This window comes from Rhea americana, unplaced genomic scaffold (genome assembly GCF_003343005.1).
Source record: "Rhea americana isolate MKP2758 unplaced genomic scaffold, rheAme1 scaffold_61, whole genome shotgun sequence".
In the NCBI taxonomy this organism is placed as follows: domain Eukaryota; kingdom Metazoa; phylum Chordata; class Aves; order Rheiformes; family Rheidae; genus Rhea; species Rhea americana.
Window position 1 is genome coordinate 2043618 of NW_028186768.1, and position 15706 is coordinate 2059323.

The window sequence follows — 15706 nt, forward strand, 5'->3', positions numbered from 1 at the left end:
AACGGGCAGCGAGTGTCCCCATGAAGCCTTCTAAAGCAATGATAAACACCCTCAAGAGATGTCCTCGGGTTGGGAGAGTGGGCTCTGCTTTACCTCAGGTCYTAAGAAAGCTGAGCTTCACTCCATCTTCCTGCTGCCTGAAAGACCTTCCCCCTTCCCTCCCTCAGTTTGCTCTCGCCACTTCCCCACCGTTCAGCACGGGCTGCCCAGCGGCCATGCTTCCTAGAAGCCCTTGTGAAAAGCAAGCGAAGGCGAGCCCCGCTGCGCCCAGCCCACCCGCTGCCCTGCCGCCCTGGCCCGGCTGGCGTCMGGCCGCTGCTCCTCCACCAACAAGCATCAGTAAAATTGGATAGAGGCTGCCGCTGGGCCCGGGGGGGTCTGCTTCTTGGAGTAACCCTGTTAGTGCGCGTAGGTGCGCTCGCCCTAATGAGCGTGATTGAAGGATGCGCCGAGTCGCTAACYTCGTTTTTGTGAAGGTTGACGCAAGGCAGATCGCGGCTGTGTACCTGCAGGATCTAATTAAAACGTGTGCAAGGCTGCGCAGGCGGAGGATCGGGGATTGCTCATCCTGCGTTGCACTTACCACACCAAAAAGAAAAAAAAAAAGGAAAGGAAGGAATTAACTCTTGGACTTGGGTAAAGGGCAGGGAAGAGGCTGGTGGGGTTTCTCYCCAAGGTTACGAGGAGCAGGGGGAGCGGGCCAGAGGCAGCAGTGCTGTGGGGTGGGCAGGGACCTCGGCTCCGTGTCCCCTCGAGCGGCTGATCTCGGCGTGCTCGGGGAGCCGTCGCCTGGGCCTTCGGTGTTTTCTCTTCTCCCTTGCCCGAGCGCTCACCGCTCCTGACACCCTCCGCTCGTGGTCCTGCTCGCACCCGGGAGGCCACGGCTCTGGGCTCGACACAGGCGTTCCCTTTGTTTGTTTTATTTTTTTTTCTCTTTTTTTAACATATTCCATTTGTCCCCATCGCTGAGCTTTTTCCCCTTCTGGAACAGTCACATTTTATAAACGTCTGGAAGCAGGAATATTTCAGGCGCGAGGAGGCACCTTGTTAAAGGTGGTTGCGTGTTTGGGGAAAGCGACAAAACCCCAAACAATAGGAACCGTGACGTCAGGCTCTATTTATACCTTTGCTTTTTATAAACGTCCCCAGGATGGCGCTTTTTCTGTAGTTTTGTGCTAAATACCTAATCCGCTGAAGCTATCCCTGTCCTCCCCAAAGGGCATGTTTTATCTTTAAGGCGTAGCCTCGCGGAGGGCTGGCTATATCGCAGGGTCCAGGCATCCGCAGGCTGGAGCTCCTGGAGATTTGAATGAGCGGAATAGCGTTGCTGTGGGGACACGGGGTTGGTTGAACGAAGATTGGCAGCACGGCTGTTGCACATAAAAGAGGAACTTTTTGGCATTTAGGCTCCAAAATGTGTGTTTTGAAAGGTCAAAAGCGTTACAGAGAGGCTTGTTTTAATGGACGAAGTTTTGGCGTTGTGTTTATTCTAGCAGGAATTTGTGGCGTCACATAAAGTCAGTTCTCTTTTGCTGTGTTTGTGTGCAGTGAGAGATGCTATCTTCTGAGTGTGAAGCTTAATTAGACAAGACGGGCAAAGGGTAGCAGGAGAAACAGCCATAAAAATATCAAATCGTAACTTCACACAAGCGTACGGAGCAAGGAACACCCTCTCCGGGAGTGTGGGAACCAGCACAGGGACTGACCGTCCCAGATTCGCTCACCAAATTGTGGGATGAGTGGAGGGAAGACACCGCAGGATTAGACCTAAAGGACTTTGGGAATTTGATGGAAACGTTTCAGTCTCAGATCCCAACAGATGGACATCTGCTGTTTCTCCCGTGGATCAGTTTACATTACTAGGAGCAGTCAAGAGGGCTTCTGGTCAAGTTGAGGATAGCCTGCAGAGGAAGGGGTTCCCAACTGGGTACAGCCTCAAGTATTTTGTAGGGGCAGGGTTCAGATTTTGCAGTTATTCTTGTGAGTTGTCCTTATACAAGTGAGCAGAGTGTAAATTTGCTTGCAAGAGAGCAGCTCATATGAATAGCAAACAGATGAGGGAGATGACAGTGGCTTGTATTGCTATGGCTATAGGAATCACTTTTTTCTTCATGGGGTCCAAAACGTCTGTGGAAGGGACGCACCGAAAAGTTCCACTGTGTGCAGCAGCAACACAAAGATACCCTAGGTATGATGTCCTGTGTTGCAAACAGGCTTATGTCTGGGTTTTGTCAGGCAGCTTGGTCCTGCATCACAAGAGATCCCTACTGCATGAAGCACTGTGCAGGTGCTCTCCCCATCCCCACGCCAAAAACAGCGTATGTAGATGAACCAGCATCGCTGTTCTGTCCTTCCAGAGAGAGCTAAAACACTGGGAGATTGCGTGACGTACCCAGGGCCATGCAGAGTCCATGGCAGAGCTGGGGAGACCCCCTCCCCAGATTCCCTGAATCCTAGACTTTCTGCACACATGCCCTTGCCTCTCAGCAGCGTGAGGCTGAGCCACTGGCTGTATTTCACTGACTCTTTAGCATACGTGTTCACMCTTTCTGTTCTTGCATCAGGCTTTCAAGGGAGCCCTGATGAGCTCATACTGGTGCTCGGGGAAAGGTGATGTTATCGAAGACTGGTGCAGGTGTGACCTCAACGCCTTCGATGAGAACGGACTCCCGAACTGCAGCCCTCTCCCTCAGCCTGTGTACGTATCTGTGCGAACCACTCCCACGGGTCACTGTCCAAAGCACCAGCCCCCTTTCTTCCAGGCTCTTGTGTGGCTGCAGCTCAGCCCATGGACACCTCCATCCTCTCACATTTGAGCCCACGGCTACAGTCCAGCACATCTGACTGTGTGACTGATGCCTTTAGGATATCCTGGCTCCAGCTGTGGCCTGGAAGGTTTCCTTGTAGATTTTCATCACCTGATTAGCCGGACTTGTAGAATGGGATTTCAAATGCTGAAAGAAATGGAATTACAGTGCAATTCATTGTGGCTTGTCAGAGCAAGAGCAAATCAGGAGCAAAGTGATGGAGAATTAGCAGAGGAAGCAGGAAGACTGGCTCCAGCTATCCACAAGGAACAGAACACCTTCTCAGTGAGCCAATAGCCTCAGAGAGGATTGATTTCCCATCCTGAGTTCAACAAACACACTTGTATTTTGGGAGATGGACTTTCCATAGCCCTGTTGTCATTTACCTCAGTGCAAAAACAAATGCATACCTTTGCATTAGCACAGCTAGAAGTGCAAAGCTTCTCTGCACTCCCCGATACCCACATGCTTTCTGATACATGCACAGCTTTGTGCACAGCTGCCCTATTTTGTTTTTGCTAACGCCCATCAGAGGCTTGCTCATTTGCAGCTGGGTAAATTTACAGCCRCACTCACCCCTTCTCTCTCTCCCTCCCTTACTCCCTTGCCTTTGCTCACTCACAATGTAGACTAGACCCTCCCTTTGTGTGGGCTCAACCCAGCTGGGTTGCATGAAAGTAAAGCTAGATCTTCCCCTATTCTTTTGCTCTTGGGCATCTGGTCCTCAGTCCCCCATAGAGTGGCTGAGTTTAGGRAGAAGTTCTCTTGGAAGATGAAGGCTCCTTTAGTCAGGCTGTCTGCGGCTGTGTGGCTGGCGTTGCAAGACCAAAGCTCTCCTGGGAGCCAGGGAGGTGAGCTACCCACCAGGGGAGGCTGTATCTAGCTGACCTTCAACTGGAAGTTTATTTTGTTTGTGTTCATCTACTCTCCCTTTGTACCCTGTGTCCTTGTGGGTCTGTGTACGTGCCTGTATGTGAGCGTGRACTTTTCTGAAGGTTACGCTGTTTGTACAAGCAGCTTCCTCCCCAGAAGGGGAGCTGATAATTCTTTGGTTTCTGTTCTGTGTCCTGTCCAGTTTGCGACTCTCCCCTACCGTGGAGCCCTCCAGCACAGTGGTCTCTTTGGAGTGGCTGGATGTTCAGCCTGCAATCGGAACGAAGGTGTCTGACTACGTCCTGCAGCACAAGAAGGTGGATGAGTACACGGACACAGACCTCTACACAGGTGAGCGAGGCTGCAAAGGGAAAGCTTCTCTTGCTGTAGAGGTTGTGCAGTGTTGCTGGCTGTTCTCTGCACTGCTGGAAGCTGTGACGTCTCTATCCTCAGGGACGTTGCTGCTTTTGTGCAGAAAGGTGCATAAAGAAGAAGTGTTGTGTGTGGTGTCTAAACTTCTCCCTTCAGGAGAGATTTCTAAAGGCTTCTGCAGATGTGGTTATTTGAGGAGAAGGGAAAACAGAGGAAGAAAATGCAGCATAGCGGAAGAAAATGATTTGCCCTTTTTGGCTAAGAGACCTGTGAGCTAGATTTTCTAACTAAAATGACTGTTTGATCTGATCAATCTGAAATGTTACAGCCTGATGGGTGTGGGGAAGAAGACTGCTCACAAACAACTCAAGGATTTACCAGTCCTTTCCAGTGAATAAAGCCTTGCTTGYCAGCATTTTAAAGGACCCTTTAAATTACCTTGCACAGCTATCAGAGCTGTTTGGAGCCTGCAAAATTTAGAAAGATTGTTTGAGCAGTGTGTGTGTTTTCCAAGGGAACCTGAAACTTCCCTGGATTGGAGTCCAGTYACCAGCTCAGGGCTTGGACTTAGTGCTCTGTGGTTAGTGAAGTCTTTGTCATCAATTCAAGCCATGCTTCAGGAGCTGCTGGACAAGGTGGAAGGATATGAAGGATGGAATTGGATCTGAGTGAATCAGTGATGTATCTTAGAAAATATCACTAGAGGCCTTGAGTGGCTTCAGCCACTGCTAGTTAGAAAACCAGGCAAAACTCTCCTGCTGTGTTTTGCTGAAGGATTTTGGATTTAGTTCATTGAAGAAACTCATGTGACATGTCAGGAGCAGTCAGTGTTGACTGAAGCACAGATCTGCCTTTGTGCAAAGGGTCACTTTCTCCAATGCTGGCACTGCCAAATTTCAGCATCTGGGTAGGGGAATGTTGGCAAAAGGCCTCTGTCTGTCAGTGGAGCGAGGCTCTGGAACAACTGTGTGTTTTGGGGGTGAAAACCTTGTTTGTTTTAAGGAGGTGCCTGGTCAGTTTATGGAGAGGCATGTATGTCCAGGTAATCTGCAAGGACGAACGACTAAGACTTAACGAGGGGGTAGGTCTGCTTAGAGGGGGACCTCACTTGCCAAAGGCTCCGGGCAAATCCTGAAAATCCAGGGGCCCGGAGGAGGAAGAGTAAAGGCATGCACGGATCTGATTCTGGTGGTCAGCGTGTGACAGACCTCAGTGGGACYTGAGGGTTTAAATCTGCGATGACTCCATTAGAAATGTAATCACAGCGAAATCACCTAGAGCCAGGCTGCGAGCTGCACGAAGGCAATCCCTGTTCCCTTCTGCAGGGAATGAGGAGCTGAGCTGATCGTGTGCTTCACTCAGAAGCTTCTTTTGCTTGTGTTGGTGGCTCTTTTCTTCTCCTCGCTAATTTTCTAAGACCTCCTGGACCAAGCTCTTTATTARTAAGAACTGCTGCAGAGCAAGCTGCTCCTGCTTATGGCCATGGAGAAGTTTTGACTGTCTGTTCATCTCGAGCTTGTCTGTTCTAGATGCTTATATGGCCCTTTCTACCATCATATCCGATTTTTTTGTGCTACAAGAATGAGGCTTTTTCTGCTAGAGAGAGCTAGAGCTCCGTATCTAGAGGCCCTAGCTGTTTGTAGAGAGCCCCATGAGAAGAGCTGTTTCTCCTTGTTTGTACGTCTGTCCTATTCCAGAGTAACTTTCCCCTGCACCCTCTTGCCAACATCCACTCCCAAAGCTGCCCAGTGTGGCCATGCCCCCTGGGTTCTGTTTCTAGTTTCCTGGCACGGAAGAAGGCTTGTTCTTTATCTTGGAGGGGCACCTTCCAATAATGGGAAAAAGGAAACAGGCCACCAAAGGAAGCGCTTTGTTTTGAATGGGGATTCCAGATTGCTCGCACATTGGTCAGGTGAGGCCAGACCAGGGAAACATGGGGTTTCTCCTTTGAAGTGGCTGGCAGCCAGAGTAGGAAATACAGATTATTATTATTATTTTCTTTTTATGACTGCCATGTGTTTGACAGGCATTGTTAGAAGCTGCACTCCCCTCTCTGCTCTGTGGGACCATTCAGGACAGAATGACCCCATTAACAACTAAAGGAAAAAAAAAAAACTAAATCTCTCCTTTTTTTTCTATGTTGTTTATAACCAAACAACATTCCTTCCTTCATTCCTTTCCCACTCTACAGGCCTCTAATGCCAGATGACTTGATTCTTGCAAATACCTTGCTGAGGTTTCCAGAGATGCTGAGTCTGTACAGCTCTTGTAGGCTTCGTTTGGTACTTCACTCAGTGCAGCCAAAAATCCGTCTGTGGTGACTCCTCACTACTATCATCCACCGTCATTCTGCAGCATGTTGCCATTAGGTCAGGTCAGCATCCACACACATGCAAAAACAACAACAAATCCAGAGGAGGGAGCCTCTGTGGGGAGGAAAAAAAATGTGAACTTTGAGGTGCTTTTGACAGATACGGCCAGGTCTTCCTTCCCCAGCGGTCTTGTGGTGCTGGCACTTAGAAGTGGGTTGCTCCTCTTGTTGGGTGGTGTAYAGGTATTTGCAGAGTGTGGGAATGCTGGGCTGAGACGAACCTGTGAGGGATGAAGGTTCATGAGGCTGCTGTAGTTCATTTCTTAGCTATTTAGAGGATTATTAGCTTTTTAAATTATTTTTATTTTTTCTTACGACACTTGAAGCCACTTCTCATTGTGATTCCTGGTACTGGGTGTGGCTTAGAGCTGTGCCAACCCAGTTTTCCTCTCTGTGGCAAGCTTTGCTTGTAGATGATTCCTGACCACCAGCCTAATCCTCCTTCTACTTCCCTCTGTTCCTCAAGAAAAGTCTCCGCTCTGTTACTCGCAAAACTCCTTTGCCTCCCCCTTGCTTTGCAACTGGCAATTGAAGTCTTTCCCTTGAGCCAGAAAATATTTGCTCCTCTTCTTCTTGGAACGGAGTCAGAAGCAAGGTTTTAAGGCTGGCCTAATGCGCATCCCCCTCCTCCCTTGCCTGGTCTCCGCGTGCGGGATAGAGGTGTGACAGGACAGGGTGAAAGAATCTGGGAGCTCGAGTCGGTCAGCGGCTGCCCAGCTAAGCTCGTGGGTTTTTTGGTTGGTTTTTTTTGTTTGTTTTGTTTTTCTGAGAGCCTTATTACCAGTGCTTAGGAGAACACAGCCCTCGGACCATCTGATGCTAATCGGGCTCGTTCCCGAGGTGAACTTGTGCGCGAAACAAACCACGCTTTCAACACCAGCGAGCGGGGAGAGCGCGGCTCCCCGCGCGGGAGCCGGCAGAGAAGACGGCGAGCAATTACGGCCCAAGCTGTTTATTAAAACTTGTGGAAATTACTCATAGCTCCATGTGCGCGACAGCTTTGTAGCTGAGCGATGCTCTTTGTTTGCACACGAGGCTCTCGAAGAGGGCGAGAGCGCGAGCGTGTGTGTCTGTGCGCGCGCCGGCGGAGCAAGCCAGCGCATTATGTCATAGGAGAAGCAGGCTCCGCGCTCGAGACGGGGAGGGAGAAAAATGTGTTTTACAGGGTGAAGTACAAACTGAAATGGCTGTGAACATCTGGAACTGATATTAGGCTTGGAAAATGTTTTCTGTCACTCCAACACTCCTCCGGAGGAAGGTTTCTAAAGTTAAGAAGCTCCAAAGGGGCCGAGGGGGAGGGCCGAGGGGATAACGCGAACGCCACGCAAAGTGCTTTTTATTTCTCGGTTCATGTCGCCGTACCCYGGGCTGCCTCCCCGCCTGTTGTAGTTGAGGGGCCTGGAGTATTGATGGTCACCACGTGGAACACCAGCACTTAGAAAGGCCCCCGCCAGGAGCTGGGCCCCTCCGTGCTCTGCAGGGATGGCACATGTGAGATAGTCCTGCGTGCGGAGCGCAGGCAGGCTGGTAGGAAGAAAAAGGATCCTTGCCCTGATTTTTAGCATTGGGAGCCAAGAACCTGAGATGAAACGTTGGGTCCTTATGCGTCATTCCCTTTAAATATGATGGTGTCAAGCCCTGACTCCCAGAGCTGCTTTAAACCTCTGTTTGTTGAGACTTGACTAATTTAAGGATGCAGTCCTTGGTAAAGCCGGGATTTGGCATTGGCCCCAATCCAAGATCATCCTTCTTCTTGTCTCCATTTAATGCATATCCTGTGGAGAAGCCCCCTRGTCTCTTAGTGTATCTAAGAAGTGTATCTTTCCTCAAAATACATTCAAAAGGTGGAGGAAGGGCAATATYCTCCTAGGGAGGGCGGGGGTCCAGACAGACCTGTGCAGGATTTAACACCCACCTGAACCATTTAATGGGGCTGTCCTGGGTGGCCAGGCCTTGAGCGGGATTGTCCTGGTGACGCATTTCACCCCCCTGCCTGTGCCCTTGGACCCTCAGCTGTGGGATTGCCATGGGGAAGTGGGGCTGGAGGCAAGTCCCACTGCYACAGGGCAGCCTGGGCTGAGAAGCAAAGCGAGGACTGGTAGGGAGCATCTGAGCATGAAACCTCTGGGCTGCTGGTCTGGGAGGAGCAGCATCCCTGCGCCCGCGGGTGGCCGCAGCAGGGAGGGTGCAGTTAGCCCCGGGCCTCATCGGTGCTCGGACTCACCACAGCAACTGCTCAAAGATGTGAACCTATTTTCACAGCTAGGGTAGACCACAGGTGGATGAATGGTACAAGCAAGTGAAGAAGGGGAAAAAACACTTTTTTTCTTTAGTATTTGCTGGCAGTCACTTATACCTCTGTTTATCGGTGGGTTTTGGAAGCCGATGGAGGGAAGGTAGCAAGACAGCCCTCCTGCGCTAGGGTTGATGTRGATTAACGCACGTGTTGCAAGGATGGAAAATGTGAGAGCTGTGGGGTTTTTGTGTTCAAAAGTGCTTTTTTGCTGACGCACCAGCTAGCGGGACAGGCCTGGCGGGCCAGCCGGCCCGTGGGCCTCTCTTTGTGTAACAGTTGCCTGCGTTTCATGGCCAGCCTGAGCGATGCTGCTTGCCCTGTGGCAGTTGGCATTGACGCGCCAAACCTGTGAGCCCGAGATTTCAGCGTGGTTAACCCCTTGGGAGGAGAAGGAAGGAGAAGACCTGCCTGGCGCCCCGGCTGCGCATGGCTCATGGGTCAGAGCAATGAAAAGGCTTCTTGTTACCGGCCCCCGCTTTGGAGCAAGCAGGACGATTGTGTAACGTCACTAATCCCATCTCCTGCTCACTTCATCGCTGGGAGAGCAGTGGGGTGGCTGTTCAACCCTGGAGTTAAAAATAGCAGCATTAGCCAAAGGTTTAAAAATAAAAAAAAGCCCTTAAATATATTTGTAGCATGCTCATGGCCGGCCTGGGAGCAGCTGGACGGGGGAAGAGGGATGTGCTTTGTCCGTGTGATGGACAGGGGTCTGTGGCTCTGCAGRGAGGGGGCCGTGCTGCTCTCGCGGSGGTGGCCGTGGCTGTATCGCTGTTGTGATGCTGCATAGCTCTGGGAGCTCCTTGGTCCCTTCTCTGGTGCTGTTTTTCAATTCCTGCTTTGCCAGCTGGACTTCTGCACCAGGCATCCATTGACCAGGGCCTGGCCAGGGCTAACAGGGGCTTCCCTGCTGGATGCTGCTGTGGATTAGAGCTGTCCTGCAGCCCCTCTGTGTTGCTCCAGCTTGTCAGTTGGGGATCAAGTCCCAACCATCTAAGCTGCAAATTAGAAATCAAACAGGCTCCGGTGATGTAGCTTGTCCTTGAAGAGCTGAGCAAAGAAGGGCTAGGGGTGCTCACTTTGTCTCACAGCATTCCTGCACCATCTCCCTCCACCCCTTGCCTCCCCAAATTAGAGATGACCTCATCGGTGGAGGCAGGAGGAGGGCTTGTCAGTGCGAGGAGCAGCGGCGGCAGTGGGAGCAGATTGAATTGCGGGCAGAGTGCCAAAAGTGAACGGCACAGACCTCCTGTCCTGCTCTTATGGATCCTGAGGAAGTTCTGTCAAAGGAAGACCAAATAAATGGGGCCTCTCCAGAAAAGTGCTTCCCTCTGGCAGAGCAATTAACCCCCCAGGGGGCCGCAGGAAATCTGCGGAGCTCCTGCAGCATCTCTGCCCGCAGACCCCTGGAGACTAGCAGACCAGCACAGCAGAGAGAGCCAACGTGTTTGCCCAGGGAACCACAAGAAGGCCTGTGGTGGTATTTGTTTTAAAGTATGAACAAAAGGAGGGTCTCAAAGCACTTCACTGCTCTTAATAAGTCAGACCCTTGCAAGTTMTGAGGTAGGAAGGAAAGGCTTTGCAAAGGAGAGAAAAAAATAGCAGAGATAAAATGACTTGCACAAGGTCACATCAGCTGAGGGATAAGTTAGCCTTAGCACTATACCCTCACTRTTGAACCATACGCGCCTCCAAGAGCAAAGGCACAGGGTGGGGGATAATGCATGCAAAGCAGAATTACTGTTTATGCAGTTCCAGTTACAGACTAGGATTGCTGCTKCTTAAAAGAAAGACATAACTTCATGTACATCCATTCTCTTGGACGTRTGCTCTCTGAGGAGAGATGAAGGAGCTTACTTTCATTCTTCTTTTTTGGTGTGTTTCCCTGGTTAAGAAGTTTAACATGGAGCCAGTTGCTGGGACAAAGGTGAGTTTGGATCTTCATGCAGCACGGCCTTACGATGAGCCAAGTATCATCAACAGCAAAGACCTCAGAGAGTTGTCRCTTATGTTCCTTTAGAGTTAACAAGCTAGCATGATCATTGACTGTAAACCCACAACCTCTTCTTCTGCTCTGCAAAAACCCTCTAAGCCAGTGGTCCCTGCTGTGCTGGTTACGGGCTGTCTGCTTACGTCGCTGCAGAGGTGTTGCGGATGCAGCATCCATCACTACAGTTGACAGTGAGTGCAAACTGCAACGTTGCTACAATGTGTTACTTACTCTGTGCTGCTGCTAGCAGATCACAGAAGGTGAATACAAGGCTCTGCCTCTTTCCTAGCCCATCTTTTTCCATTCTGTTTTGTGCGGGCTCTTACACTGATTGTCTTTTCAGTAGCACTGCTTCCACAGTTCAATGTGTGCTGGCAGTTTAGTCTGTGCAGTTGGGAGATACTGTGGGATATTAGCTGAAAGGGAAACAAAAGACAACAAAAACATATACCACTGATTGGATTCTGTACAGCAATTCTGCTGTTGTTTATAAAATGCCTTGTCCCTGAAGCACAGGTGAAGTCTAAACTGAGACTCCAAAGCTTTAWTATTTCCCACAGCATTGAAAGATCCTGACTGGGCATTGATCACATTCATAGAAAGAGATGATCCTCATCTGGAACCGCTTGTAATCTTAGAAGAAAGGCAGGGAACAGAAACACAGTCTGCTGAAAGAGGTTGTTGAAGATCACTAGACCTCAGAATAGAAGAATGCAGGTTTTGGCAGTTTGGTCAGGGTCAAAGTGAGGCCCTATGTCATACCAGTGAAACTTGGCTGTTTGCAGTAGGACTGTGATGTGGAGGAGAGCTTGACAGGTAAGCTGGAGAGGGTCTGTGGGGAATAGACGAGGCAGAACAATTTGCAGAAGTTGAGTGTGGTTATATAAAATCTGTGAAAGTCACAGTGCTGGCATTACAAGATTCTCTGGAGCAATGCTGTTCTGCGGAGGAAAAGTCATTGAATGCATTTGATCTTTGTGAAAGAAGGTAAAATAGGTCAAACCAGAATGTTTTGTGTTTTGTAAACCTGCAAGTTGTGCTTCAGATTGAGGCTTTGGGATATTTTATTTAAGAGTATTTAACTGTTTTTTAAAGTGTGTATCATTCTGAAGTGTCTGGGTAGCTGGGGCTGTATAGCTATAGCTATGGCAACCATTGCTTCCTAGTACATCCCTCTTTTATACGTGCTGTGCTGCTACTGTCGTAAGAAAACCAGTTATGGACTGGAAGAAGAAGAGAAAAGCAAGCAATCTGGCCAGAACAAATACTGTGCCTGTCAGGAGTTGCACTCTAAAGATTGTTTTAAGGCACATAATAATAGTCTTGACTTCCAAACATGCTGAGCAGTGAAAAGAATAGCAGGAGGYGACACTGCCCTTCAGAAAGCTGTAGGAGCTTGAGGTTCAGCCATGAATTGGGTATGTATGTGAACATCCAGAGTTATAATTAATGCCAGCAAAGTGTGGGGGGATATTAAAGCTTTAGTGTTTAAACCAGCCATTAATAAAAACGATAATGGTCTTAGCTGTGGATGATGGTTTTGTTGACTGCCTCTATAAAGCCCTTAGGATGAAAAACTCTAGATAAAGAATGAAATAATATTAATGTAAGTACCATTTTTTGAAGAAGACTTTTGACTTGTAAGTTGACTGCAGGGACATAGGCACTCTGCCATTGGTGGATCGCAAACTGAGGGCTGGGGATGAGACCACAGCCTCTGGCTGTGGAGGAGAACAGATGAACTGCCCGCCTATAAGCCAGACTGCTACTCTCAGCATAAGGGTGCTGATGTTCAGGAAAAGCAGCTTGTGCAGCCTGGGAATGATAGGCACCTCTTTCCGTGGGTATCTGTGTATTTAACTCGTGTTCAAAAGCCATCTTCAGGCATCGCTAGAGCAGATGAGGACCTGATGGTTGTCAGGAGCTGGTAATCTAGTGTTGACTGTCTCACACCAGCTCAGTGCTCAGCAGTTGTTCCTGCCTGTTAGCTCCTCAGTGATCTGTGTGGACGATCTCGGTTTCTTAGTGGGTAGTGGGTGTTYGGGGGATCGGTGAGTACTGGCTCGCTCACAAGCCAGGGACAGAAATGCAGTGGAGCTTGATCCATGAACTCCTCTGTGTAGGAAAGCTGTGCAGGGCAGGGCTGTTGTGTGGAAGTTGTCATTGCTGCTGCCTCAGTTGTCACCAGTACATGAGTAAAAACATTTTCAATTCCCAGAGCACCTTTTTTGTGCAGTGAATCTACTTCACTTGTTGTTAGCAAAATAAAAGTTAATTCAAAAGGAAGTCTTTGAAGAGAAGGTCAAGTTCTTGGAAGCTGCTTCCTGGGATGTGTTGTGTAATAACACCAAGCAAGTGCTTAATTTTGGCCATTACATTCACTGTGAAGCACTGATTTCTCTCCCACTGGGACAGCTGTAGTTATTTCCACCTACCAGTGTCATTTCTGTATCCTGGAAAGCAGAAGGGAGGTAGAGGGTTCTCAGTTCTCAGTTAGTGTTGAGTCAGTTGCTGAAATATTTCATTAATTCAGATTTCCATATGGTGGTTCCAGGTTTTTATTTTTATCTGCCCAAACACCCTTTGGACAGAAATGGGCATTATCTTCACTTCCTCATAAATCACTTCRCAGGAGGAGAGCTGGGGCTGTCTGTCAATTCCTGGCTGACTACAGGGGAATGAGCAGCCTGGATGGTGCTGGGAGTATGTTATGCACTTTAAGGGCATAATGTTTGCCAAGAGCATTGCACTGTCTGTTCAGAGAGTGATATCTCTCCCTCAAGGGAAAGGACAGCTGTAGATGCTCCCTTTTAGCAGAGAAGGCTCTGAACTTCTTAAATGGCAGTTAATGAGGCCAGTCATGGAGTTTCCTACTGGTCTGTAACATTATCCTCTAGGATTAGATTTCTCCTGATCTGGAAAAGTCAAGGCCACAAATCCATCTTGTCAGAATGCATCAAAAGAAGGCTGCTAACACAGCTGGAATGATCGTGGCATGCAAATGCTGTTTGATGGAACCTTTTCATAGGAGACTTTATTGACTAGACAGAGAGGCTTTTCTAATCAATAAGTTGTGGCTGGAATTTGGAGGGAAGCTCTGTCTGGGCTTGCAGAACTGATGCTTGGCAATGCATGCCTGAGCTACTTGGAAAATCTCAGCTGTGAGGCACCCATAAATGCAACATGACCCTACTCTGGGAGAAAACTTGGTTACTGAATTAAAATGCAGGGGTCTTCCCTTTGGATGTGCTCCGACTTATGTACAGTCTGAAGTTCTTTGCCAGGTTAAGATGCTGCTGGAGATTTTTAATGTTCCTCTTATTCTAGCCAAAGCCTGAGATGAGATCCTGAAAGGGATGGTAGATCTGCTTTCCAGTCTTCTGGATGCTGGATCTGAGGTTTCCCCCGTACGTCAATTTTTGTCAAGTGGTTGAAATATAATCCAAAAAAATGGATAACATCCCTCTGCACTTCTCTAGAAGAAACAAGGGTATCCAGGGCCCAGGGAAGCACAAAAGCTGCCTTGGGAAAGCCGATTTTGTCCTGTTTGATATGCCTCTCTTAGCACAAGTGCTGGAGACATTCTGGGGACACTCCCAGAGGCAGGGCAGTAAGTTAGCCTTAGACCAAAAGCTGCAGTTGTTCTAGGCTGTGATACTGCCCATTGCCTGCTCTCATTTGCCAGCATCTAGGCGCTCTAGTCCATGTCATTCCCCAGACACCTCTGTATTAAGTGCCACGTGGTGGTACCAGCCCTCTGCTCCTGCATCGCCCAAGCTGGGCCGTGTACATGCATTCACTGAGGACCACCATCCCCTACCTCCCTGTCCACCAAAATCAGATGGGCCGTTCTTGTTGAACGGTGTCTCAAAGAGGGGCACTTTATTCCCGATATTGCTTAAATGTAGGGGAAATGAAGCAAAGATTGGAGAAGGATTAAACATTGAGTCAGGGGATTTGCCAATTAAAATAGCTGCTSCTCCTCCAGGTTTCATATGATACAAGAGCAGGGAGAGACCCTCTCCATCTCCCCTGTGACCCTTTCCTGGTTTGTTCAGCTTGCTATGGATTGAGATCTGGTTCTCAGGAGGGAGTGGGGAGCTGGGTCTATGTTACACTTCTTGCTGTTTAGATAGGATAAATCTTTCCTTCATGTAATTGGGTGATTGGACTTGTGAACTTTCTCGGATATTAATCTGGAGACCCTAGAGGGGGTCATATTAGGTTATGGAGACATAATAGGAAATACTGTTGTGGCTAGTTTGGGTTATGGGGGAGAGGATAGAATGGGTATTTTGTAGCATTCCCGTAATGGTTTTTCCACTGATGGAGCTGGTGTTGTGGGGTCAAGGAGGGGTCTCACCTCAACATCAGCTTGACTTGGTCTTTGCTGGGAGTGGCTGTACCTGAGCCCTTTCCACCCTTGTAATCCTGTTCTTCCAGAGTGCAGGACCATGACCTTTCCTTCGCCAGAGAGAGGAATGGGCACTGCTGACCTGCTGCTTTTGCTTGCTTGCAGAGGAGAGAACATTTTTCTTTCAAATGGGCACCATGTTATGCTGAACTCTGGAATAGGAAAAGCTTCATATCCTGAACTGGTATCATTTGAACTCAAGAGAGATTTTCCTTCTTGCTAGTCCATGTTTTGCCAGCTGTGGAATTTGATGCATCCCAGAAAGGTCTATGAGGGTTAGCATTTAAGTGCATGCTTTCATCTGTGCCGCATGACAAACATTTGAGAGAGTCTCACATTGGTGTGCTTGAAGAGGTAGTCAAAGTTGGTGAGATAAGCTGCTCCCTGTGGCCAAAAAAGTGTTTCAGCGCTGTACTGATTAGGGACATTGCATTGAAACAGCATCCCAGTGGGTATTGGAGAAGAAGAATTCCCCACAGTGCTGCTGGACACCCTTTTGGAATGTGGGATAATGCCTCCTCCCTTTCTTGCACACTGATCCAGAAGAGCAGTTTTGCAGAGCTCCTGGGCACAAGTTCTGTTAATA

At 48.9% G+C, this 15706-nt stretch overlaps 1 protein-coding gene across 1 annotated transcript in view; it reads left to right on the top strand.

Moving 5' to 3' along the window:
• ASTN2 (astrotactin 2) overlaps positions 1-15706 on the top strand; it is a 350711-nt gene that overhangs the window by 245370 nt on the left and 89635 nt on the right. The window contains exons 18-19 of the mRNA XM_085320071.1: positions 2565-2698; positions 3883-4031. Coding sequence (XP_085176197.1) covers positions 2565-2698; positions 3883-4031 — 283 coding nt within the window. The remainder of the gene's footprint in view (positions 1-2564; positions 2699-3882; positions 4032-15706) is intronic.